The sequence below is a fragment of the Salvelinus namaycush genome, chromosome 16 (genome assembly GCF_016432855.1).
Source record: "Salvelinus namaycush isolate Seneca chromosome 16, SaNama_1.0, whole genome shotgun sequence".
In the NCBI taxonomy this organism is placed as follows: domain Eukaryota; kingdom Metazoa; phylum Chordata; class Actinopteri; order Salmoniformes; family Salmonidae; genus Salvelinus; species Salvelinus namaycush.
This window is the reverse complement of record NC_052322.1, coordinates 19,141,549-19,166,488: the sequence shown is the minus strand read 5'-3', so window position 1 is coordinate 19,166,488 and position 24,940 is coordinate 19,141,549. Positions and strand designations below refer to the sequence as shown.

The 24,940-nt window shown below is 41.2% G+C and overlaps 1 protein-coding gene across 1 annotated transcript; it reads right to left on the bottom strand.

Moving 5' to 3' along the window:
* Positions 1-6,527: 6,527 nt before the first annotated feature.
* On the bottom strand, positions 6,528-21,335 carry LOC120060674 (diacylglycerol kinase beta-like). Its single transcript, XM_039010073.1, is given in 17 exon segments — positions 6,528-7,239; positions 7,396-7,456; positions 7,550-7,667; positions 7,936-8,125; positions 8,368-8,458; positions 8,587-8,651; positions 8,832-8,992; positions 9,189-9,278; positions 9,458-9,543; positions 11,755-11,829; positions 11,934-12,064; positions 15,537-15,635; positions 16,003-16,122; positions 16,303-16,391; positions 16,791-16,908; positions 20,997-21,113; positions 21,270-21,335. Coding segments are annotated over 17 exon segments (1,740 nt in total). The 5' UTR covers positions 21,321-21,335; the 3' UTR covers positions 6,528-7,161.
* Positions 21,336-24,940: the final 3,605 nt, after the last annotated feature.

Sequence of the window (24,940 nt, the reverse complement as noted above, 5' to 3'; positions counted from 1 at the left end):
AACCCCAAAACACACATATGCAAAACATCACACATCTCTTGCAAAACCAAACACGTAATTCAAAACTATTTTAACTCTTCTCAAAATTGTGTTTCTGCATCAAAAATCTACACACAAACCATCAAATGACTAACTCTTATACATGCCAACACACAGATGTGACAAATGTAAAACACTACTATCTTGTCTTTTGCATGTTCAGTGGAGTCCACGGCAGTTTGTCATAGCACTCACACGTACATGTATATGCACAAATATATACAGTATGTATGAATATTCAGTATATATTTACACTATAAAACAGAAGTACAAGGGGGGGAAATGTATTGAGAAAGAAAAACATTGTATTTACATCCAGATTTCGGGATGAACAGTAACAGACTAAACAAATACAGTAGAATATAAAAACAAATAGGCTTGTTACTATAAAGTAAAAAACTATTAGGGTGCATCCTGTCTCCTATTTGGGCCTGGATACAGCACCTCATCAACGTCACAAGCGGTGTTCTCTCTGGCTAAACAGCGGGGGAAGTAGTTTATGGAGTGGCGTATCCAGCCCTGGCATGCCTCCTCATTGTCCTCGTCCCCCTCTTACGCTCACTCCTCTCTCTCTCCAAAATTGGCCTCCATTGTTGTCCAAACCAAGAAAGCCAACCTGAAGCCTATTTACAGTACTCAAGCTCTGATTCTAAGTGAAGAAATTAGCACTAAGTGTTTTCACACGTGAGCGCTGGGAGTAGGAAATCGGTAAAAGATTGTGGCATTTTGGATGGCAGTGTTTTCCAAACAAAACACAAGACCTGTTAGTTTTGAATGATGTGTCTAATGTAGATAATTGTGTTTAGTGTTTTGCAAAAAGTGTGTTTTACAATTACAAACTGACTGTAAAGCTGATAATGTGTTTGCAGTTTTGCAGACTTGGTCTGAAGATTAGGTACATGAGTTAATGGTTTCACTGAGTATGCCTCAAGTACCACTTTTAGTGTGTAAGTGATTGTAAAAAACTGTAAACAATACATGAGGTCATGTGCTTCATATTTGTTTTATCATGGCTGTGATGTGGCATAGCCATGAGGCAAAGCAGGTTGGCTAACCACCACAGCCATGACACAAATGTCATAACACGTGTACTTGAGTGTATTATTGCTTTTATACAAAGCGTCACCAGCATTAAAAAGCAAGATTATTTACCAAACCATCAATTTTTCAACAAAACGTGATGCTAAAAAACTGTCTGTCAAGTGCAATTTTAGGCGTTCTCTGATCGTTAGTTAAATTCGTATTGCCTGTCATGTAAAGCAAAACTACCTAACCACTGTTTGATAGTTCCAGAACTTTGCAGGTTGCTATGGCAAACAAAAGTGGTTGCTATGGAGGCTCTTCTGCCTTGCTAGCTATCCAACTATACAGCTAACACAATGAATTCAGGCTGAAGCTGGAAAGTCCGCAAACTAGCTGCATTTCGTTTCGTTTGACCTGTTTTCATGGTTTCGACTGTCTCGTCCCGACTCGTTCATTATTATGGGCCACAGTGGAGAACGAATTTTAATATTGCTACAATGTTGCAAATATCGGAGATAACGTCTAGATACGTTTTACAGTGGAGGTCAAGTTTATAAATTGCACTGTGCAGATGAGACACAGTGGATCTGTAAAAGTTGTAGTAGTGCGTTGCTAGGTAACCACAAACGACGGCACTTTTTATGAATGTACTGGCCATGTGTATGCTGTCTAGTATATCATGGGCAGATATAGTCGAACAATGGGAATTCCAAACCACCCATTGTATAAATAGCTTTTAATAATCCATCTGTGAATGTAGCCCATCAACGTAGGTATAAAGTCATAGGGCCCTGCCAATGAGGCCCACACAGAACCGACCGCTGAAACGGAGCAGGTGGCGCCCCCCTGTGATCATGCATATATTTGGTAACCTAAACAGAGTTTGTGAGACCACAACACAATACCTTGATATTTCTTAGGCCTAACTAATAAAGAAACGAATAATCAAATGGTTACCTATTCATTCGATAATAACCACACCACATCATGTCACGATGGTTTATTGAAATATTTTTTAACATTCTCAGGATTTAAGATATGGCTAACATCCAATTAGATATATTCAATAAGACAAACTGAGGCCTTGCATTGAGAGAGAAGTAAACAATTTGTTTTCAATCCAAACGGTCACTCAATATATTAAAACTAAAAGCTTATTTAAAAAGGACATTTAAGGTCTGCTTTTAAAACAATGAAATGTGGTTTGGCCTTAGGACATTGGGGCAAAGGGTTTCCTGCTTACATACAGAAGCACTAATGAGTGCATAATCATTTCAAATAAAATCTGCATTAATTACGACTTGTGGGTATATTACCACAAGCTTTATGCATTGCAATTCTAAATATTTCATAGCTTAATACATCCTCGAAAATTCTAGACTTTCAATGACCATATATTTACACACACACACACACACACTTAGCAAGAAAAGAAACGTCCTCTCACTGTCAACTGCGTTTATTTTCAGCAAACTTAACGTGTAAATATTTGTATGAACATAACTAGATTCAACAACAGACATAAACTGAACAAGTCCCACAGACATGTGACAAACAGAAATGGAATAATGTGTCCCTGAACAAAGGGGGGGGTCAAAATCAAAAGTCAGTATCTGGTGTGGCCACAAGCTGCATTAAGTACTGCAGTGCATCTCATCCTCATGGACTGAACCAGATTTGCTGTGAGATGTTACCCCACTCTTCCACCAAGGCACCTGCAAGTTCCCGGACATTTCTGGAAGGAATGGCCCTAGCCCTCACCCTCCGATCCAACAGGTCCCAGACGTGCTCAATGGGATTGAGATCCCGGCTCTTCGCTGGCCATGGCAGAAGACAGCAGGAAATCACACACAGAACGAGCAGTATGGCTGGTGGCATTGTCATGCTGGAGGGTCATGTCAGGATGAGCCTGCAGGAAGGGTACCACATGAGGGAGGAGGATGTCTTCCCTGTAACGCACAGCGTTGAGATTGCCTGCAATGACAACAAGCTCAGTCCGATGATGCTGTGACACACCACCCCAGCCCATGACGGACCCTCCACATCGATCCCGCTCCAGAGTACAGGCCTCGGTGTAACGCTCGTTCCTTCGACGATAAATGCAAATCCGACCATCACCCCTGGTGAGACAAAACCGCGACTTGTCAGTGAAGAGCACTTTTTGCCAGTCCTGTCTGGTCCAGCGATGGTGGGTTTGTGCCCATAGGCGACATTGTTGATGTCTGGTGAGGACATGCCTTACAACAGGCCTACAAGCCCTCAGTCCAGCCTCTCTCAGCCTATTGCAGACAGTCTGAGCACTGATGGAGGGATTGTGCGTTCCTGGTATAACTCGGGCAGTTGTTGCCATCCTGTACCTGTCCCGCAGGTGTGATGTTCGGATGTACCAATCCTGTGCAGGTGTTGTTACACGTGGTCTGCCACTGCGAGGATGATCAGCTGTCCATCCTGTCTCCCTGTAGCGCTGTCTTAGGCGTCTCACAGTACGGACATGGCAATTTTTTGCCTTGGCCACATCTGCAGTCCTCATGCCTCCTTGCAGCATGCCTAAGGCACATTCACACAGATGAGCAGGGACCATGGGCATCTTTCTTTTGGTGTTTTTCCAGAGTCAGTATAAAGGCCTCTTTAGTGTCCTAAGTTTTCATAACTGTGACCTTAATTGCCTACCGTCTGTGAGCCGTTAGTGTCTTAACGACCGTTCCACAGGTGCATGTCCATTAATTGTTTATGGGTCATTGAAAAAGCATGGGAAACAGTGTTTAAACCCTTTACAATGAAGACCTGTGAAGTTATTTGGATTTTACAAATTATCTTTAAAAGACAGGGTCCTGAAAAAGGGACGTTTCTTTTTTTGCTCAGTTCACTCACACACACACACGTCAAAAGTTTGTACACACCTACTCATTCAAGGGTTTCTTTATTTTTTACTATTTTCTACATTGTCAAATAATAGTGAAGAATAATAGTGAAAACTATTAAATAACACGTGGAATTATGTAGTAACCAAAAAGTGTTAAACAAATCAAAATATATTCTAGATTCTTCAAAGTAGCCACCCTTTGCCTTGACAGTTTAGCACACGCTTGGCATTCTCTCTACCAGCTTCACCTGGAATGCTTATCCAACAGTCTTGAAGGAGTTCCCACATATGCAGAGCAGTTGTTGGCTGCTTTTCCTTCACTCTGCAGTCCAACTCATCCCAAACCATCTAATTTGGGTTGAGTGATTGTGGAGGCCTGGTCATCTGATGCAGCACTCCATCACTCTCCTTCTTGTTCAAATAGCCCTTACACAGCCTGGAGGTGTGTTGGGTCATTGTCCTGTTGAAAATCAAATGATAGTCCCACTAAGTGCAAACCAGATGGGATGGCGTATTGCTGCGGTAGCCATGCTGGTTAAGTTTGCCTTCAATTCTAAATAAATCAACAACAGTGTCACCAGCAATGCACCCCCACACTTCCTCCTCCATGGTGGGAACCACACATGCAGAGATCATCCATTGAGGAGGCGGCGTGGTGGTGTGGGGGTGCTTTGCTGGTGACACGGTCAGTGATTTATTTAGAATTCAAGGCACACTTAACCAGCATGGCTACCACAGCATTCTGCAGCGATATGCCATCCCATCTGGTTTGCGCTTAGTGGGACTATCATTTGTTTTTCAACAGGACAATGACACACCTCCAGGCTATGTAAGGAATATTTAACCAAGAAGGAGAGTGATGGAGTACTGCATCAGATGACCTGGCCACAATCACCCAACCTCAACCCAATTGAGATGGTTTGGGATGAATTGGACCGAGAAAAGGAAAAGCAGCCAACAAGTGCTCAGCATATGTGGAAACTCCTTCAAGACTGTTGGAAAAGCATTGCAGGTGAAGCTGGTTGAGAGAATGCCAAGAGTGTGCAAAGCTGTCATGAAGGCAAAGGGTGGCTACTTTGAAGAATCTAAAATCAAAAAAATATTTGTTTAACACTTTTTTGGTTACTACATGATTCAAATCAAAATAAAATTGTATCTGTCACATATAACGAATGAGTCCTTACAGTGAAATGCTTACTTACAAGCCCCTAACCAACAAAGCAGTTAAGAAAAATAAGTGTTAAGTAAAAAATAAAAAGTTAGAGCAGCAGTAAAATAACAGTAGCAATATGTGTTATTTCATAGTTGTGATGTCTTCACTATTATTATACAATGTAAAAAATAGTAAAAATAAAGCAAAACCCTTGAATGAGTAGGTGTCCAAACTTTTGACTGGTACTGTACACACACACATTTAAAATTATCCTACTAAAATAGAATAACAAATTAGAAAATGCAGTTAAAATAAAAACCTTGCTAAATAAACATTTCACTCAAAGTTTTCAAGCAGAATCATAGCACAGTTTTTCACTCCTTGATAACGCATTAGATGAATTTGGCTAAATTATGACAAAAGGCACACTATAAGTTCTTAACTTGATGTCCACAGTTATATATTTAAGCTATCCTACAGCTGTAGTTTGTAAGGCTTTCATAATATAGACTTGCATTTTGGCAGAACAAAAACATACGTGCTGAACATTCTGAAAATGTTGGTCAACATATCTCTAAAATATGTACATACCAACTGTTTGACAAACCAAGTTGCTTCAGTCATTTAAAAAGGTCCAATGTAGCCGTTTTTATCTCAATATCTAATCATTTCTACGTAACAATTAAGTACCTTACTGTGACTGTTTTCATTTAAAATGGTCAAAAATAACTTCTAAGCAAAGGGCAATTTCTCAAGCAAGTATTTTGCTAGGACTGTCTGGGAGTGGTCTGAGTGGGGAGGGGAACCTGAAAATGAGCTGTTATAGATGCGATAAAGAGGTCAATGGAATGCAGACCACGGGGGATAGGAGGATGCCGGATTGGTGGACATTCAACAAATCTGATCTAACAAAGTGGATATTCTTCAAATCCGTCACGATTGATGCATTTTAACAGGCCCACAATTTGGGCTGGGCGATATATCAAATTATTATGTTTTATTATGTTGGAACATTGCTGTGGGTACTTGCTTCCATTCAACCACAGGAGCATTAGAGAGGTTGGGTGATTAAGCCTGGCTCGCAGTCGACATTCCAATTCATTCCAAAGGTTGGGGTTGAGGTCAGGCCTCTCTGTGCAGGCCAGTGAAGTTCTTCCACACCGATCTCAACAAACCATTTCTGTATGGACCTCGCTTTGTGCACGGAGGCATTGTCATGCTGAAACAGGAAAAGGCTTTTCCCAAACTGTTGCCACAAAGTTTGAAGCACAGAATCGTCTAGAATGTCATTGTATGCTGTAGTATTAAGATTTCCCTTCACTGGAACTAAGGGGCCTAGCCCGAACCATGAAAAACAGCCCCAGACCATTATTCCTCCTCCACCAAACTTTACAGTTGGCACTATGCATTCGGGCAGTTCGAGTTCTCCTGGCATCTGCCAAACCCAGATTCGTCTGTCGGACTGCCAGATGGCGAAGTGTGATTCATCACTTCAGAGAACGCATTTCCACTACTCCAATGGTGGTGATAATCAAAGTTGTTTTCAACTATATTGAAGTTGATTGATGACTTGATTGGTGAAGATGATTTGATTTAACATGTATTGGGGTTGACATCTATACAAGCATTATACTCCTATTTCTACCTCAACATAGTGTGAAATATACAAACAATAGCATAAAATGCAAATGTAGGCTAATTTTGCAAATATTTCGGGATCCCCCCACCGCGTTTCCATGGCATTTTCCTTGTTTTGGTCAACTTCCATTGACCTCTTTACCACATCTGTTGAAACTGACAGAGAGGTTTGGAACTATTTCTTATCAGTCTATTCGCTAATTTACTACCATGGCCAAAACTCCTTCACAGCAAAACAGGCTGAAATGTTAGGCAGTCTCTTCAAACAGCTCTTACACTAAAAGGACATTATAATAATTTGCACAATATTACTCTAACCTCAGAGAGGAAATATATATAAAACACAGGAAAATCACATTTGACTGCACTGGGCAACAAAATGTACAATAATAAGCAAGTGTATACAGGCCAGCCATGTTACAGCTTGAAGCCAGGGAGCAGGCTACTACTTTGAGCTGAAGAAGCTGGACCGGCCCTGGGGAGCCATCAGCATACTGGCCTGGTTCTTGTGTGTGATGTGAATCTAAAGAAGGAATATGAGAAAAAGGTTGCTTTACTCAAATGACCATGTTTAACACCATGTTATATTAACAACATATTATTAGCATCAAGTCCCATGGTCTCTAGCAACTGAACCTGCTTTCAACTCTGCTTGCCAATCTGGCTTCCTAGCACTCACCGTACAGGGTGGCTGCATCCAGGGCTCTCCGTCTATCTGCATCGGTAAAGGTTTCTTAGTCCTGAGAGATGGACAGAGATAAGCAAGATAAGTAGTGGGGATAGAATGTTTTTGTATATCTCAGCCAGTCTGTACACATCTCACAAACACTCACCTGATTGTGATCTGGGAGGTTTTTGCTAGTCGTATAGCGCTCTTGAGTCCTGTATATATCTGTCCCATCTCCATGGCCCCTTCAAGGCCAACCACCTCCAAACGCTGGTCACTGACGTCTGTTACGGATGATGGAAACACTGAACATGTAATTCACACAGAGAGGCAGTCTTTTTCAGCCTGAGACCAGCTGTTAAGATTCAAACATACGTCTCAACCCATCCAGGGTCAAGGGTCTCTTCCAATGAAAATAACGTTTATCTTTTAACAGCTGTGACATGAGAACTAACATCTCACATGATATCCTAACAATATAATTTACCAGACACACCCTTTAACATTTTGAAATCTTGAGCCCTTGGTAAAAGCCAAGGGATATCGCTGTACCTTGTCCACTGACTTTCAAGACTTCAGGGTCAACAATAACCACAGGCATTTCCTGAGGATTCATCAAGCACTTGCATTCACTCTTCTTGGCTTCTCCCCACAGGTTGGATCCACCGTGCATGCTGGGAATGTTGAGGACAGCGATCCCCTCCATAGAACGGCCACTCAGGTCTAATGGGGTGCCGCAGCACTGAGGGACGTACAACATCACAGACAGAGCAACTTAATGAGATCCCATAATGAAATAAACATAAGGCATATCGCAGAACTATCAGGTCACCTGTGTTAACCACAACCTTTATGTAATTCTGCACGCTAAAAATATGTGCTTGTTTGCAGACTATGTTGAGGTATGTGTTAAGGTATATATGTTTTTTTAGAAAGCTACTGTGTTTATGAGCTGATGCACAGCTGTTTGTTTGCCATCCTCACCTCAATTGTAAGACATTCATTCAGTTTCTTGCATGAAGCAGAGATGGTCTCTGAGGTGGCAAACTCAAAGTACCACAACTTGTTCTTCATTCTGAAATATTGAACAACATTCTTGGATAAACGTAGGGTCATTTACACCATGCACAAGGTGACTACCCCTAAAAGGTTAGTCCCCACATGTACTATAGGACTCTGGCCTGGTTATTCAAATGTGTTTACCTGCTGTTGAATTTCTGGGGGTGTTTCTCTCTCATCGTATGAAAACGGTGGGCAATAGAGGCGTCCTGTCAACATACAAGTTCTGAAAAGTTGATAACAAAGCATTCTGGTGTGTGCCGTAAGCACGTAGCCTGGTCACACATTTGTTGCTGTCTTCTACGTGAAAATGGCCATAGGAGTTGTCAAGACAGCACAAACTGATCTGGGACCAGGCTAGAAGTTAATTCCCCTTGTTCCTAACTCACCACTCCGATGGAGAAGTAGTTGTTGATGATCTCATAAGGCACAGGGTCTCCTGTCTCCTGGGGGTCCTCTAGGATCACCTGTACATTCCAGCGGTCCATCAGCACCGGGGTGCTGACCTCGATCTCCTTCAGGATCCGACACAGATCTGTCCCATCATAACCTACACAGACCACAGAGGTACACTATAAGGGATAATTCTGTGCTACCAACGGTCCCACACACAAGAAACTAAGATGAAACACCCAGAGACAGTGATTCTTTCATCACATATAGTAGAACTATGGACAGCAAATACTGGATATATGATCCGTGAACACACAACAGGTATAATGAAAAAAGGTCAACCCTGTGCTCACCTCCTCCCCATCTAAGACAACGAGCGAGGTCATTTCCTGTGCCCAGGGGTAATACAGCCACAGGTGGCCGCACTTGAAGATTGGCTTTGTCTGATTGAACCAGAAGGGGAGAGAGATCAATATTACTCATGTCTACTACACGGGATGCCATTTCTGTAACATGTTTGAGTCTCTGGTTAGGAAATTCAGTTTGTACTCATAGACAAATCAACTTCAGTGTATCGGCATGTATACCACATGGTTTACCAACATTGTGTACTTGACCCCACCTATGGCATCAAGTATCCAGCCCACAGTGCCGTCCCCTCCGCAAACCAAGATCCTGTAATCCTTCAGATTTCTGAAGAAGCACAGCCTGAAACACAGACGTAATATTATGTTATGGGTGCAGGACCGGACCTAAAAGAACATTCACTGATGGTTATGGCATCTCAAACAGATATAAGCCATTCAAGTCAACAAAGAGAGGAATTGTATTTTTTATTTTTGGGGTGATTTCTAAACATCTCTACTAAAACAAAAGATAGGTAAATAAATCTGATAGAAAATGCTTAACAAAGTCATTAAAAACATTGAGATAGACCATGACTAACATCACGGTTATATGTGCAAAACACCAAGTTTATATCAGACACCAAGATCACAGAAGATGACAAAATTTGAGGTAGAATAACTCAATGAACAAAAACATCTATCATAGTACCATTTTGGGAAAATCAGTGATCTTTGTAGTTTTGTTCAATTTGGGACCTGGATATCTTTCTCAGCTCCTTATTGATATTAGTGCCTAGACCATATGCCTACAACAGCACATCACATTTTAAGACATCAAAACAGTGAATTTAGTGAATTTACTGTACAGAGAATGACCTCTTGTTTTCCCAGTTTATTCTAGTTGTTGAAGTCCGCACCGAAGACAGATGTGCCTTGGTTTTCAGGAGACTGTAGAGGTTTCATTTATGTTGAGAGGTAGGAGGGCGACCAGCGTTTCTCATCTCCACAGCTGTTGCTATTCTCTCCAGGACACTCATCCTATTCTGCCTGTGTTCAACCTGCCGCTGCATCATGTCATTAACGGTCAAGGCCAAGTCACTGACTGTACTGAGCAGGCTGGAGCTGCTGGCCAGCCCCTGGCACATTGACTGTAGTGTTGTCAGCTTCCCAGAAGGAGGGAGTGGATCATGATACTTTGTGTTTTCATTGTTTGAGGTTGCATTCTGATAGGGGCCATTATTCTTCAAGTTGAGGGGACAGGTTGCACTAATGCTGGGGCCCAAAGGTAGTCTGACTGAAGCACCATCCAGAGGTAGTGCCAATAGGACTGGAGTTACAGGAGTAACCAAATAACCTCCAAGCGATGTAGGCCCCTCTGAAAGTGAAGATGAATCATAAAGTTAACTAAATGCAAAATCCCATATCTAATGTAATTAAGCAAAAGTAATGTTAACACAACTCACCCTCGGATTTCACAACTGCGACTGATGTTTCTCTTACGAAGGTGCATTCCTCTTCCTCGGTCTTCACATTGATTGACTGTTGCTGCTCAGCCTCAATCTGTGATAGTATCTGATCCTTCAAAACGTCTATAACTGCATGCCCTACAGCAGTACAGTGCAGTACAGCATTATTCAATAATCCTTTATTCTTTCTAGCTCTGAGCCTGTCATCTCGCCACCTATGCTTCACGTCGCTTACTGTTCGCCTCACGCTCCCCACTGCATTGATTTCCCATGTAATACTGTCCCAAATTCGATGCCATTCACCACTCCATTTCCCATGAGTAAGATATTTTCGTGGCGCATTACCTCCCTGCTTAACACTTGTATCTCTCTTTCGCTGAAATTATTTTTTCGTCTGTGTTTGTCTTCTTTCTTTTGAACATGTAGAGCTGCCTTGCCTCGCATAGTTTATAGCCTGTGACTGAGCCTAATTTGATCCAAATCCATCGAATTTGTTGAGGAATGTATTTATTCACACAATGTTGAACTTTGAATGAGATAGCAAGTTGCTAGCTAGGCCAATCCTCTGTAGCCCCCCGAAGTTTCAAAATAAAAGTATTCACCTAAAAACTTTAAAAACATTTAATTGTATAACATTTTATGAATTTATATAATATTCTAATGGCCTACACAGTAATAAGTTGACTTTTATATAAACTTCGGTCAATTGATCAGTTTACTATAATTTTCGTGGTTTGAATACTTAAAGGACCTCTACTGTGAAAAGTTTGAAGAACGTTTCAAAGAATCCACTAGACTACCATACTTTAAAAAAAGTTAGCAGAGCTGTTCTATAATTTTGATGCATGCTTTCGCTTTAGAACTTCTCAAAACCGTTGCACTCAAACAATAAGATAACATGAAAGTTTCTGGTAATGAAATTATATTAAGGCTCACACACAATCACACTCCCAAAAAGTAAACGTCTTAAATGTAATTTTTTTTGATTCAAAGTAGGTAAATATACCTTAGTTGTCCAATTAGTGATGCATCACAACAGAGTCGTTTTTCATTTCATTCTCATACTGGTCTCTACCATATGCCGTTATCCATATGGGAAACCTTACCCTGGTCCAGGTCCACCATTGGAGAGGTTATACACCTGCCGTGGATTCAGCAAATACTGAAATTTGCGCAGAACTCTGAAATAAAATATAACTTGTCATTGTAAAATACGAAGATTGACATGGTTTCATAGTAAACTATAAATTCCCATTTGTGTAGCAGTGCTCACGAGTAGCCTCACCTTTCTCCCTGCTTGCCTCCACTTTTAGGGTTCACAAACACTAGAAGAGGATGAGTGTCTGGTACCGGATTAATCTGTTCAGGGATAAATAGTTACAGGTTACAGCAGTTTCACAAATGGAGACACGATGTCTACATTGTCAGTGTATTCAGATGGAATATAGCTGTGAGGAACTTCCTAGTGACAAACTCTAAACAAGGTAAAATAGTTAGACACTGCTGTTCATGTGCTCACACCAAGTACTATCCAGCGGTCCTGTGACAGGGAAAGGCCTTGACAGGGTACTAGTATGTACCTGAAGCACCTGTCCATCAGGAGTGGTGTTGTGGTCACTGTCGTCGGCTGAGCTTGAGGAGCCGTTCTTTATGCTGTTTGACCTCTCCTAATGGGGCAAATGGAGAAATGGACAGGCAATTAATGTATTCTTTAATTATTTGTTACTTTTATTTCAAACTTTTTTTTAGGTATTTTCTTAAAACTGCATTGTTGATTAAAGGCTTGTACTTAAGTATTTCACTGTAAGGTCTATTGTCTGTTGTATTTGGCGCATGTGACAAATAACATTTCATTTGAATTGTGCAAAGACCAAGAGGGGTGATTCATCACGAAAGTAGAACAAAAAACAACATTTAATACATATAAGGGTCCTTTGGAGGAAGGATTGTTGACATACACTGAGAGTATAAAACATAAGAAACAACTTCCTAATATTGAGTTGCACCCCTTTTTGCCTTTAGAACAGCCTGAATTCGTCAGGGCATGGACTCTACAAGGTGTCAAAAGTGTTCCATAGGAATGCTGGCCCATGTTGACTCCAATGCTTCCCACAGTTGTATCAAGTTGGCTGGATGTCCTTTGGGTGGTGGACCATTCTTATACACACACGAAACTGTTGAGCATGAAAAAAATCCAGCAGCGTTGCCGTTCTTGACACACTCAAACCAGTGCGGTTGACACCTACTGCCATACCCCGTTCAAAGGCACTTTTGTCTTGCCCATTCACCCTCTGAATGGCACACATTCACAATCCATGTCTCAATTGTCTCAAGGCTTAAAAATCCTTCTTTAAGCTGTCTCCTCCCCTTCATCTACACTGACTGAAGAGGATTTAACAAGTGACATCAATAAGGGATCATAGCTTTCACCTGGATTCACCTGGTCAGTCTATGTCATGGAAAGTACAGTGCTAATGTTCCTAATGTTTTGTACACTCAGTGTACATTTGAATCTTAAAACATAATTGAGAAATAATTAATTGAAGTTAGAATATTTGTGACATTTTGGCCTTACCCAGGACTTCTTCAATGTTCCAGCTGTATGTGCTACAAAGCAAACATTGGTTTCATGAAGCTTTACCGCTTGCTCTGTAATATATGAGTAGTAGTATTATTATAATTTTATTTTGTTTGTATTTTTACCCCACTTTTTCTCCCCAATTTCGTGATATTCAATTACGATCTTGTCTCATCGCTGCAGCTCCCCAAAGGGCTCGGGAGAGGCGAAGGTCGAGTCATGCGTCCTCCGAAACATGACCCACTTCTTAACACCCGCCCGCTTAACCAAGAAGCCAGCCGCACCAATGTGCAGGAGGAAACACAGTTCAAATGACAACCGAAGTCAGCCTGCAGGCGCCCGGCCCGCCACAAGGAGTCGCTAGAGCGCTATGAGCCAAGTAAAGCCCCCCTGGCCAAACCCTCCCCTAATCTGGATGATGCTGGGCCAATTGTGTGCCGCCCTATGGGACTCCCAGTCACGGCCGGTAGTGACACAGCCTGGGAACGAACCCGGGTCTGTAGTGACGCCTCAAGCACTGCGATGCAATGCTTTAGACCACTGCGCCACTCGGGAGGCCTATAAGTAGTATTTTGATTTCAATAATAATTTTCTTATATTCATTTATGAATATTGAAAATATCAAATTCTTGATTTGGCAAAATGTTCAATATCTTGTTAAACATGATGATACTCTACGTCTACAGGACAGGAGGTTGGTGGCACCTTAATTGGGGAGGACAGGCTTGTGGTAATGGCTGAAGCGTAATCAGTGGAATGGTATCAAATACATCAAACACGTGGTTTCCACGCCATTCCATTGACTCCATTCCAGCCGTTATTATGAGCCGTCCTCCCCTCAGCAGCCCCCACTGATCAACGGGCATATCACAGTTCCAGATTTGGATCTCTGCTACTTTTAGAGTTATGATCCAATTTGTATGCATTACCAACAGAGTGAATGTGAAAATCGATTCAAAATGGTTGACCTCTGCTGGTAATTTGCAGAATGTGCAATGATACAAGTAAAAGGAGGAGTGTGATTGGTTACTATGGCAATTTCTCTGTTTAAAGCTGCACTATACAGAAATCGCTCCGCCATTTCAGTTTGTGACAAAACAAGCAAGTATAGTGTAGAGAATCTTTGTACCATCTAAACCGTTGTGAAATATTTTCCATAACAAAAAAATATTGTATTTTCATATGTTTGAAGCTGGTGTACAAAACCAAAAGTAAAAGACACAAAAATGTACGAACTGGAAGCCTAGAAATAGCACACATAGAACAGATATACCACTTCTTAGACTTGCTTTCAATGAGATAGAAATGTGAGTTATAGATCTGTCAATGTGCATTTGGTCAGGTCGCCCAAAAAGTTACATATTGTAGCTTTAAAATGGGTCATAACTTTGATACGCCTGTAGAATATTATGTTCAATGATATATTGAAAAATTTGCCAAATCTAAAATGGCATCTTTTCAATATTTATGTTTATTTATTTCAATATTCATAAATTAATGTAAGAAAATTGTCATTGACATCAAAATACTATTCATATTACAGACACCAATTTTTGCTTTATAGCACTTACAGATGAAACATTATGGAGTCACAAATGTTCCAATTTGAATTAATTACTTCTCAATTATGCTTTAAATGGGAAATCAGCAGTTGCTACATCTATTTTTGGACTTATAAATTAATGATATATCTTATAAATGCCTCATGAGCTTAGTTCAACTGCTGTTACTCATCAGAACTCCAAATATGAGCTCTCTTTCTCCAATGTTTGTAAACAAAGAAAATATAAACAAACACAAAACTATCATTTTGATATCATGGACAGTCAATCCTTACTATGTCTATGAATTTGAGAGCTATTAAAATTCCTCCAACCCCATCCCTCAGCTTTTTACTGAACCATGGGTGAGAGGCCACTTTGTTATTGTTCCTACTGCTGATTGCTGCTTTAAGATACAAATGTCAAATATATTTCAACAATCCTTCATCCAAAAGGACCCTTTGATTAATTAAATATAGTGAAAATCCCAAATCATGGTCTTTTTTGTTCTAATTTCATGAGGATCACCCAGAGGCACAAAATAAAACAAGAAGCAATGACAATATGATAACCAAATGTATCGTTTCTCAAGCTGGAAATTTTAGATATCCTACTATTACCATTGCATGCGAGTGAATGTTATTTTTAAGATAAGAAAAAAGTTATTTCGCACAGTTGAGGTTCCTAAACATATATCTCTGTGAGCTTTATACAGTATATTCCAATTTACAGTGTTGGACAACTAACAGGGCAGTAGGTGATCCAGTACCTTTATAACAGGGTAGATAGCCCAGGGGGGGAGGATATGGTCTCTGAGAGGTCCACAGTTACAGCTGGAGGGCTCCTGGGAGGCACAGTCATCATGGCGCTGTAACACAGCCAGAGATATAGCTAGCTCTTATCAAATTATTAATGAATAAAGCCAATAACATTTTATTTCTAAAACCCTTTCTACATCAACAGTAGTCACAAAGTGCTTATGTTATATATATATATATTTATTTTTTACAGTTGTGAGTCTCTTATTTTTATTAAAAAAAATAAAAAACCCACCCCAGTGTTTTATTGTTAAAATATGTAGTTCCAGACGTAGCCCTTTCAAAACCACTCCATTAACAGATATCACAACAGATTGTAATGTAAATCCTCTGCGTGGAAGAAAACATCTGGCCTAATAATTCCAAGTGGCCTGACTCACACGACCACAGAGCTACTCAGGAGCCCTCCCTCCTCACCATGGAGTGGCACCAGACACAGTGTTTTCCCGTCAGCCCGTGATAACTCTTGATCTTCTTCTGACACTTGTCACACTTCCCAGAGTCACAGTTCCCACTGACCCAGTCATGGGTTGGAACCTGAGGCAGGAGACACAGGCCCAGTAAGATGCAAGACAGACATACTGTACATAAACAGGGACAAAGAGAATGGCTCAGACATTCAAATTACAACATACACTAAGAATGAAGAGGCATTGGAAATATTAAGATAACATTTTACAATGGAATTTTCAGTTGTTTGGAAAAAAACACTCATACCCCTGTGTCTTTCTTAGACTTGACATAGGTCCTGGTACAGGGAGCTGGGTTTATGTTGGCACACCGTCCATGGACCGTGTATTTACAGCCTTGAAAACAAAGGCAAGTAAACAATGCATTACGTGTCTCCATTGTTGAACTATTATTGTCATTCTCTCTCGTTTATTGATTTAATTAATCATGTTAGTCAAGACTAGAAACGAGGGTGACGATTAAGTAGGCAATAAACATTGCCACTACATTGTTTTTCTATGAAAATTATTTGGAAATATACTGCAATGCAGGGATGTCATAAGTCATTATGACATATCTTAGCATACATTTTAGCATACATTTTAGCGTAATCCGATTATGAGTATGAGATTTCATTAACTTGCTTTCAATTACATGATCAAGATAGATGTCTTTCTGCTCAAAAATGAGCTTTGAGTGGATTGAGAATGTTAAATTGTACTGCCCTCTAGTGGTGAGACTAGACAGTGACTCACAGGTGCAGCAAAGCCCCTGTTTCCTTAGTCCTAGCAGCATGCTCTGACAAACGTTGCAGTAGACAGGCTTGTTGAAATGCTTCATCCTCCATAGGTGCTGCCCATCCTTCTGAGTCATCTGGGGGTGGAGGGAGAGAAAATACATATTATGTTATCATCAATGAAATATATAAAGTATGTGCTTTTGAATCTATTTTTATGTAGTTTGCTGACAATTTTTGCACACTTCTAGAACAAACACTGAATCTCAGAGTAAATGTCTATACTCCGCATAATCATATCATATTAATCATATTTGGAAAGCACTATGTAAGCAATGCAAGCATTGATACACATCTCATTCTAATATTGGCTCATGGTTGGAAATTGGGGTGTCATCTGCCATTAGTGATTCTATTAGCAGCAAAAATAATCAACACCAATCCTAACCCAGCTAGCACATTTCCCATTGGGCACAGATGTCACTTCCACGTCTCTTCCACATTGGTTCAACATAATTTAGTTGAAATGACGTTAAAACAACATTGATTCAACCAGTGTGTGCCCAGTTCCTTGGAAATTGTGGGAATGTGTGTAGGGTGTTTTTGGTTTTCAGATTGGTTGCGGGAACTACCTTTTCTGACCGGTAAAACAGATTTTTTCTAAAACATTCTAAGAACAAAAGTGAACATTCCAGACCGTTCTGGAAACATTTGTTTTTAGGTTGCATGGAGGTTCTGAGAACCTTTACTTGAGTTCCTTGGATGTTTTCCTGGGAGGTTTTAGTAACGCTCGGAGAACGGAAATTATAGGTTATTTGAAGCTAATTAAACAACATTCTGAGAACATTCTCTAAATGTTCTGAATGTTTTCTTATGGTTATTAATATAAGTTTTCTTAACACTAAGAACAAAATGTAAAGGTTATTCAGATGCTTTTAAAATAACTTCCTTAAAACCTTTAGTGAATGTTTCAATAAGACTTTTAATGACACTGCAAGTACAGATAGAAATGAATTTGCGTGAAAAACATATTTTCTATTGTGACGCAGCATCAGTGAAATTCAAACCTATGATCAGCTATTCTCTATACATGGAATTAGTATACTGCGCCACCAGGGTAGAGCTAGCATACCAGGGTTTTTTACACATACAAAGCTGTTCATTTTAGTCTATTCAAACGGACCCCATTTCAAAGGAAACAAGCACTCATTAAGATCAGGTGTGGCCAATTAGTGTGCACACTTAAAGAAGATAGAGAGTGCCTCCCGAGTGGCTCAGCGGTCTAAGGCACTGCCTTGCAGTGCTTGAGGCGTCACTACAGACCCGGGTTTGATCCCAGGCTGTGTCACAGCCGGCCGTGACCGGGAGACCCATGAGGCGGCGCACAATTGGCCCAGCATCGTCCGGGTTAGGGGAGAGTTCGGTCGGACGGGATTTCCTTGTCCCGCCTCTCTCTAGCGACTCCTTGTGGTGTGCCGGGTGCCTGCATGCTGGGTGGTGTTTCCTCCGACACATTGGTGCGGATTGCTTCCGGGTTAAGCGGGCAGTGCAGGGTTGTGTTTTGGAGGACGCACTCTTCCAGAGTCCGTAGAAGAGTTGCAAGGGGTAAATGTAAAATAATTTACTGAAAATGCTATATTTAAATATCTAATTTACTAAGTATTCACTGCCCTTTGCTATAACACTAAACATTTTGCTCAGGTGCATACAATTTCCTTTGATCATCCTTGAGATGTCACTACAACTTGATTGGAGTCCACCTGTGACCAATTTAATTGTTTGGACATGATTTACACACTTGTCTCTATAAGGTCCCACAGTTGACAGTGCATGTCAGAGCAGAAACTATACCATGAAGTCCAAGAAACTGTCCGTTTATCTCCGAGAAAGAATTGTGATAACGTCTATATCTGGGGAAGGGTATAAGACAATTTATAGTGTTCAAAGTGTCCTAGAGCACAGTGGTCTCCATTGGGAAACTGAAAAAATATGGAACTACCCAGAGTCTGCCTAGAGCTGGCCGTCTGACCTAACTGAGCAAGAAGGACCTTGGTCAGGGAGGTGACCAAGAACCCAATGACCACTCTGGCAGAACTACAAAGTTCCAAGGTTGAGATGGGAGAACCTGCCAGAAGTCTCTACAGTACTTCACCAATCTGGGCTTTATGGGAGAGTGGCCAGACGGAAGCCACTCCTGAGAAAAAGTCACGACAGCACACCTGGAATTTGCAAAAAGGCAGGTGAAAGACAGAGCATAAGGCAAAAGATTCTGTCGTCTGATGAGACAAAAATGTAACTCTTTGGCCTGAATGCAAAGCGCTATGTCTGGGGGAAAAAACAGGCACAGCTCATCACCTGTCTAACATCATCCCTACCGTGAAGCATGGTGGTGGCAGCATCATGCTATGGGGATGCTTTTCAGCGGCAGGGACTCCGAGACTGGTAAGGATAGAGGGAACAATGAATGGAGCCAAATACAGGCAAATCCTTGATGAGAACCTGCTTCAGAGTGCAAACAACCCGAAACTGAGGCGAAGATTTACGTTCCAACAGGACAATGACCCCAAGCATACAGCCAAAGCAGCGCTGGAATGACTTCAGAACAAGAATGTGAAAGTCCTTGAGTGGCCCAGCCAAAGCCCAGACTTGAATCCCATTGAACTCTGAGGAGAGACTTGAAGATTGCTGTTCACCGCCACTCCCCATCTAACTTAACAGCGCTTGAGAAAATCAAGATCAAGATTTACGAAGTTGATACAGACATACCCAAGATGACTTAAAGCTGTACTCGCCGCCAAGGGTGCATCAACAAAGTATTGACTCAGTGATGTGAATACTTATATAAATGAAATATGTCTGTATTTAATTTTCAATAAATTATCAACCATTTCTAAACATGTTTTTCACTGTTATTATGGGGTATTGTGTGTTGATGGGTGTGATTTGTTTAATCCATGTTCAATTCAGGCTGTCACAAGGGAATAAGTCAATGGGCATGAATACTTTCAGAAAGTTGTGTATGTTTTTAAATAACATTCTTAGGTTTTCTGAACATTACTAAAGTTATTGTGGTTTTTATGGAAAGTTATCATTTTCTGAGAATGGAATGAATGTTTTTAAATAACACTAACAAGGTCACAGATTATATATGCCCTTATCTAGATGACTCATGGTGCCTCAGCTCAAAGCCAGACTTTCAGTCAGTGTATGTGTATGAAGCATAGCCCCTGAACTCAGCAAAGTGAGAGAGCTCTGACTCTTATTGGTGGCCTGAAATAGCCGGAGGGGAAGTCCCTGGCATTGTTGTAGGGGCGCGAGAGAGACCAGTTTACAGTTCAGACCTTCAGTCAGCTAGCCAGACAGTCCACTTTGCCAGGAAGTCAACTAACAGACCCAGAAGCAAACTGCATTATCAATAAGTAGGCCTACCCACTATACAAAGATATTTTCTCAGATGCTAGTATTTCCAAATCACAGTCTTGGGAGATCAGAGTGCTGTGGCACCCCAATTAGTTTAGTTGTTTCAAACATAATCACTTCCTCTTTATACTGTAACAATCAATATCTATTTCCTTCCTTTCCGTTGTAGTTACTACTAATTGATGAAGATGATGATGGTAGATGGAAAAGTAACAGCTAAAGTGGAAAAAGCTTAACTCACTCTGCTGGTGGTGCATAGATGTGGTATATGTGAAAGATGTGACATTAGCAGGCCCGCAGCACTGAGTCAGCAGAAGGGTGTTGCAGAAGGCGAGATGGGGGGGAGAGAGAGTGTGTGCGCTCTCTCACTCACAGAGAGAGAGAGAGAGAGAGAGAGAGAGAGAGAGAGAGAGAGAGAGATGAAAAAGAAACTCCAGAGACTGGTGGGGGCTGTGACATATTGCTAAAGCTGGTAGAAAAACAGTACATTAGCAGCGTAAACATGCATTAGGAAATAAGATCAAGGGGACGCATCATGTGTACTCCTCCCAGCCCAGGCTCCACAAAAAAACCTGCTGATGCAATAAAGAGGAATGAGTGATGGATTGTCCAACTCCTACCTTCAGCCCTAGTAACACCAGGGTTGTATTCATTAACGCACACTGTAGCAAAATGTTTTGCAATGGAAAAAAACAAGCCTTTCTTATTATTGGACAAGTTCAGGTAGTTCCTCCCTGTTTCAGTTAGTTTTCTTCCATTTTGTCCCTAATGAACACAAACCAGCAGGTGAATATGGCTCACCCACCTTCAGACCCAGTAACACCAGCAGGGGGACGTTGTTCATTCCTCCCTCCACCCACTCATCCAGAGAGACCGTGCCACTGCTGTCTGCGTCGATGGCCGTCATCATGTCCTTCAGCACCTGAACAAATGAAAGTGCCTTATAACTTAGTGTCTAAATAAGCATTCTTGAGTGGCTGTTTGTGCAGCAGATATTTGCAGAAGACTTTAGGTATTTTCCCCTCTATTAAAATGATAGTCATTTATTGTTAGAAATCCCAAATTTGACCACACTTACTGGTCTCAGCTCAGACACATCCCAGCCAAGGTAATCTGCAGCGTGCATCATCTGAGCAATGATCCGGTCCACCTCCTGGGTTCATACAGGCAGGAGAGCATAAGTTATTGTTAGTTGAAGAACTGATATACCTTATGGAAATTAAAGGGTATAAGGTGATATCTCCTTCAACAGCCAGTCATTAGATGTTATTACATTGTTATTACACTGAAATGGGTAATCTGGTACATTACCCATTTCTATGTAGATCATAAAAAATATGACTAATTGCCTTACGGAGCTGTCAAGGACGCCATTGCCATCTCTGTCGTACAGTTTAAAAGCAACTGAAAGAGGGAGAAATTGGCATATAAAAATCTTGGACAAAGCCATCAAACAAAATATCTATAAAAAGAGACTGCAGTATGGAGCTGCTACATGGTGGAGAAAACAGGATCAAGACTCACACTCCAGCTTGTCTCTGGGCTGGCCATCCTCCAACAGGGAGAAGTAACACGAAACGTCCTTCAAAAATACCTCTTCTATGAGAGAGAGGAGGTGAAGGAGGAGGGGGAAGTTAACACATAGAGACCACATAATCATGTGCAGTCTGTGGACTTTGATAAATGAACTAGCACCGAGAATAGTGAAACTGCTGATTATAGTCAGACAATAATATGCGTCTACGCGAGGGTAAATAAACGTACTAGCATTGTCCTGCCCGTCAGGTTCAGTTCCGCTCTGGAAGGATCGAAAGAGGCGCTGGCAGAGATCCTTAGGGAAGTCCTCCACCTCCAGATAGGTCTTCAGGAAGAGACGGAAGCCCTCCTCATTGATACACTGAAGCAGAGGATGGGATATCAATCAATCAATCAATCAATGATTCAAATGATCGATCAATCAATAAAATGGGAAGATGACAGAGATATCATGATTCTTATCAAAACATTCTGATTTAGGACACAGTGATTTGGGTGCAGATAATAATAATTCCTAGACGTTACAATGAGGGGATTTGGTCAAAACTTTTTTTTTTTTACATTTTAGTCATTTAGCAGACCCTCTTATCCAGAGCGACTTACAGGAGCAATTGGGGTTAAGTGCCTTGCTCAACGGCGCCAACAGATTTTTTTCACCTAATCATCTCAGGGATTTGAACCAGTGACCTTTTGATTTCTGGCCCAACGCGCTTAACCTGTTCTGAACCACAAACTTCATCTGAGAACTTTGTCTGTATCTCACACTATAACAGGTTGGGAGATACCCAAGAAAATCACATTTCATCCATTTGTGCCGCCTGATATTCCTGGAATAACTTAGGGGGAGTAATTTGCTTAAGGGCCACAAATCAGAACTCCCTCTGGAATACTGAACCACAAACCCATTTCTGGTCGTAGTTGCTTTTCCCTGGGTGATACACTAAAGAACTGCCCCAGTAATACACTATGGTACCGCAAGGCAGCCCAAGCTCAACGGCAGCCGCCCGCACCTCTCTGATTCAGAGGGGTTGGGTTAAATGCGGAAGACACATTTCAATTGTACAAATGACTAGGTATCCCCCTTTCCCTTTCAATGCTAAGAAGACTTGGGTAGAGAAGGAGAGAAAGGAAGAGATTCCCGACAACAGAGTATACAGTACATAACCATACTGATCAATGCTTTTAGTCAGATTTTCCACTTAATGACTCTACTTCGAGAGTTGCTGCTTCTGTCTCATCATCCTCATTGAGAAATATCAGTCTTTCTGTTCTGTAACCCATTGTTTCCCCTAGCTTAAGTCCGTAAGTCCCAGTTGCTATGTGTTGTTTTAATCCATTTTATGAGAGAAGATTGGATTTACCCTAATTATTTGGCAAATCCAACTGCTGATATCGGCAATATTGGAAAACCTGTCCCGTTAAATCACCTAATGGCTTACTCTGCATGATGCCAGCACAACGTCAGTCAGAGAACTTGCAGAATTGGCACAATTTGAAGAGGTAATTTCCATTAGTACCTTCAGCGGTTTGCAAAACTCAATCAACCCCTGAAGACAATTCTCTCCTAATTGATTTGATTTATATACAGCGCTCTTAGGTAGTCATGTCATATTCATCAACATGATTAATGTTTAAATTTTTATAGATTTTCTAAAAAGAAAACCAATGGGTATCACATGAGCATAACAATCACTCTCAAATGTCACGGCAAACTGTGTATTAATGTAGTAATGTACCACAGACATTTATCAAGAGGGACTGAGAGCAGACATTAGTTGTGGTTGGGTCGATATCAACCTGGCCATGGTTTCCTCTCACCTCTCCATGTCTGTGCTGGGCCAGCCTGCCATCTGCATCAAATTCCCTCAGCACATCTTTAACCTTCAGCGTGCAGTCTGGGAGGAGAAGAGACACACAGGACACACAGGACACACACACACTCTTATTTTAGAGTACTACAAACATGAATGTCTAAGTAATGATTGTTACAGAGAAGGAGTATATAATCAGAAACTATAAGTATTACTATAAGATAGTATGCATACCCCTTGACTTATTACACATTTTGTTGTGTTATAGCCTGAATTAAAAATGTATTTTTTTTTTCCCCCTCTCCCATCTACACACAATACCCCATAATGACAATGTGAAAACTTGTTTTTAGAATGTTTGCAAATTTATTGAAAATTAAAGTACTCACACCCCTTTGCTATAACACTCCAAATTGAGCTTAGGTGCATCCAATTTCTTTTGATCATCCTTGAGATGTCATTACAACTTGATTGGAGTCCACCTGTGGCCAATTCAATTATTTGGACTTGATTTAGACCTGCCTATATAAGGTCCCACAGTTGATGGTGCATGTCAGAGCAGAAACTATACCATGAAGTCCAAGGAACCATCCGAAGATCGCCGATATAGAATTATGATGAGGTCTATATCTGACATAACTACAGAGTTCCTTGGCTGAGATGGGAGAACATGCCAGAAGGAAAACAGTCTCTACAGTACTTCACCAATCTGGGCTTTATGGGAGAGTGGCCAGACGGAAGCCACTCCTGAGAAAAAGTCACGACAGCACGCCTGGAGTTTGCAAAAAGGCAGGTGAAAGACAGAGCATAAGGCAAAAGATTCTGTCGTCTGATGAGACAAAAATGTAACTCTTTGGCCTGAATGCAAAGCACTATGTCTGGGGGAAAAAAACAGGCACAGCTCATCACCTGTCTAACATTATCCCTACCGTGAAGCATGGTGGTGGCAGCATCATGCTATGGGGATGCTTTTCAGCGGCAGGGACTCTGAGACTAGTAAGGATAGAGGGGAAAATTAATGGAGCCAAATCCTTGATGAGAACTTGCTTCAGAGTGCAAACAACCTTAGAATGGGGCGAAGATTTACGTTCCAACAGGACAATGACCCCAAGCATACAGCCAAAGCAATGATGGAATGGCTTCAGAACAAGAATGTGAAAGTCCTCGAGTGGCCCAGCCAAAGCCCAGACTTGAATCGCTTTGAAATCTGTGGAGAGACTTGAAAATTGCTGTTCACCGCCGCTCCCCATCTAACTTAATAAAAGCTTGAGAAAATCTGCAAGGAAGAATGGGAGAAAATCCCCAAATCTAGATGTGCAAAGCTGATACAGACATACCCAAGACAACGCAAAGCTATAATCGCCACCAAAGGCGCTTCTACAAAGTATTGACTCAGGGATAT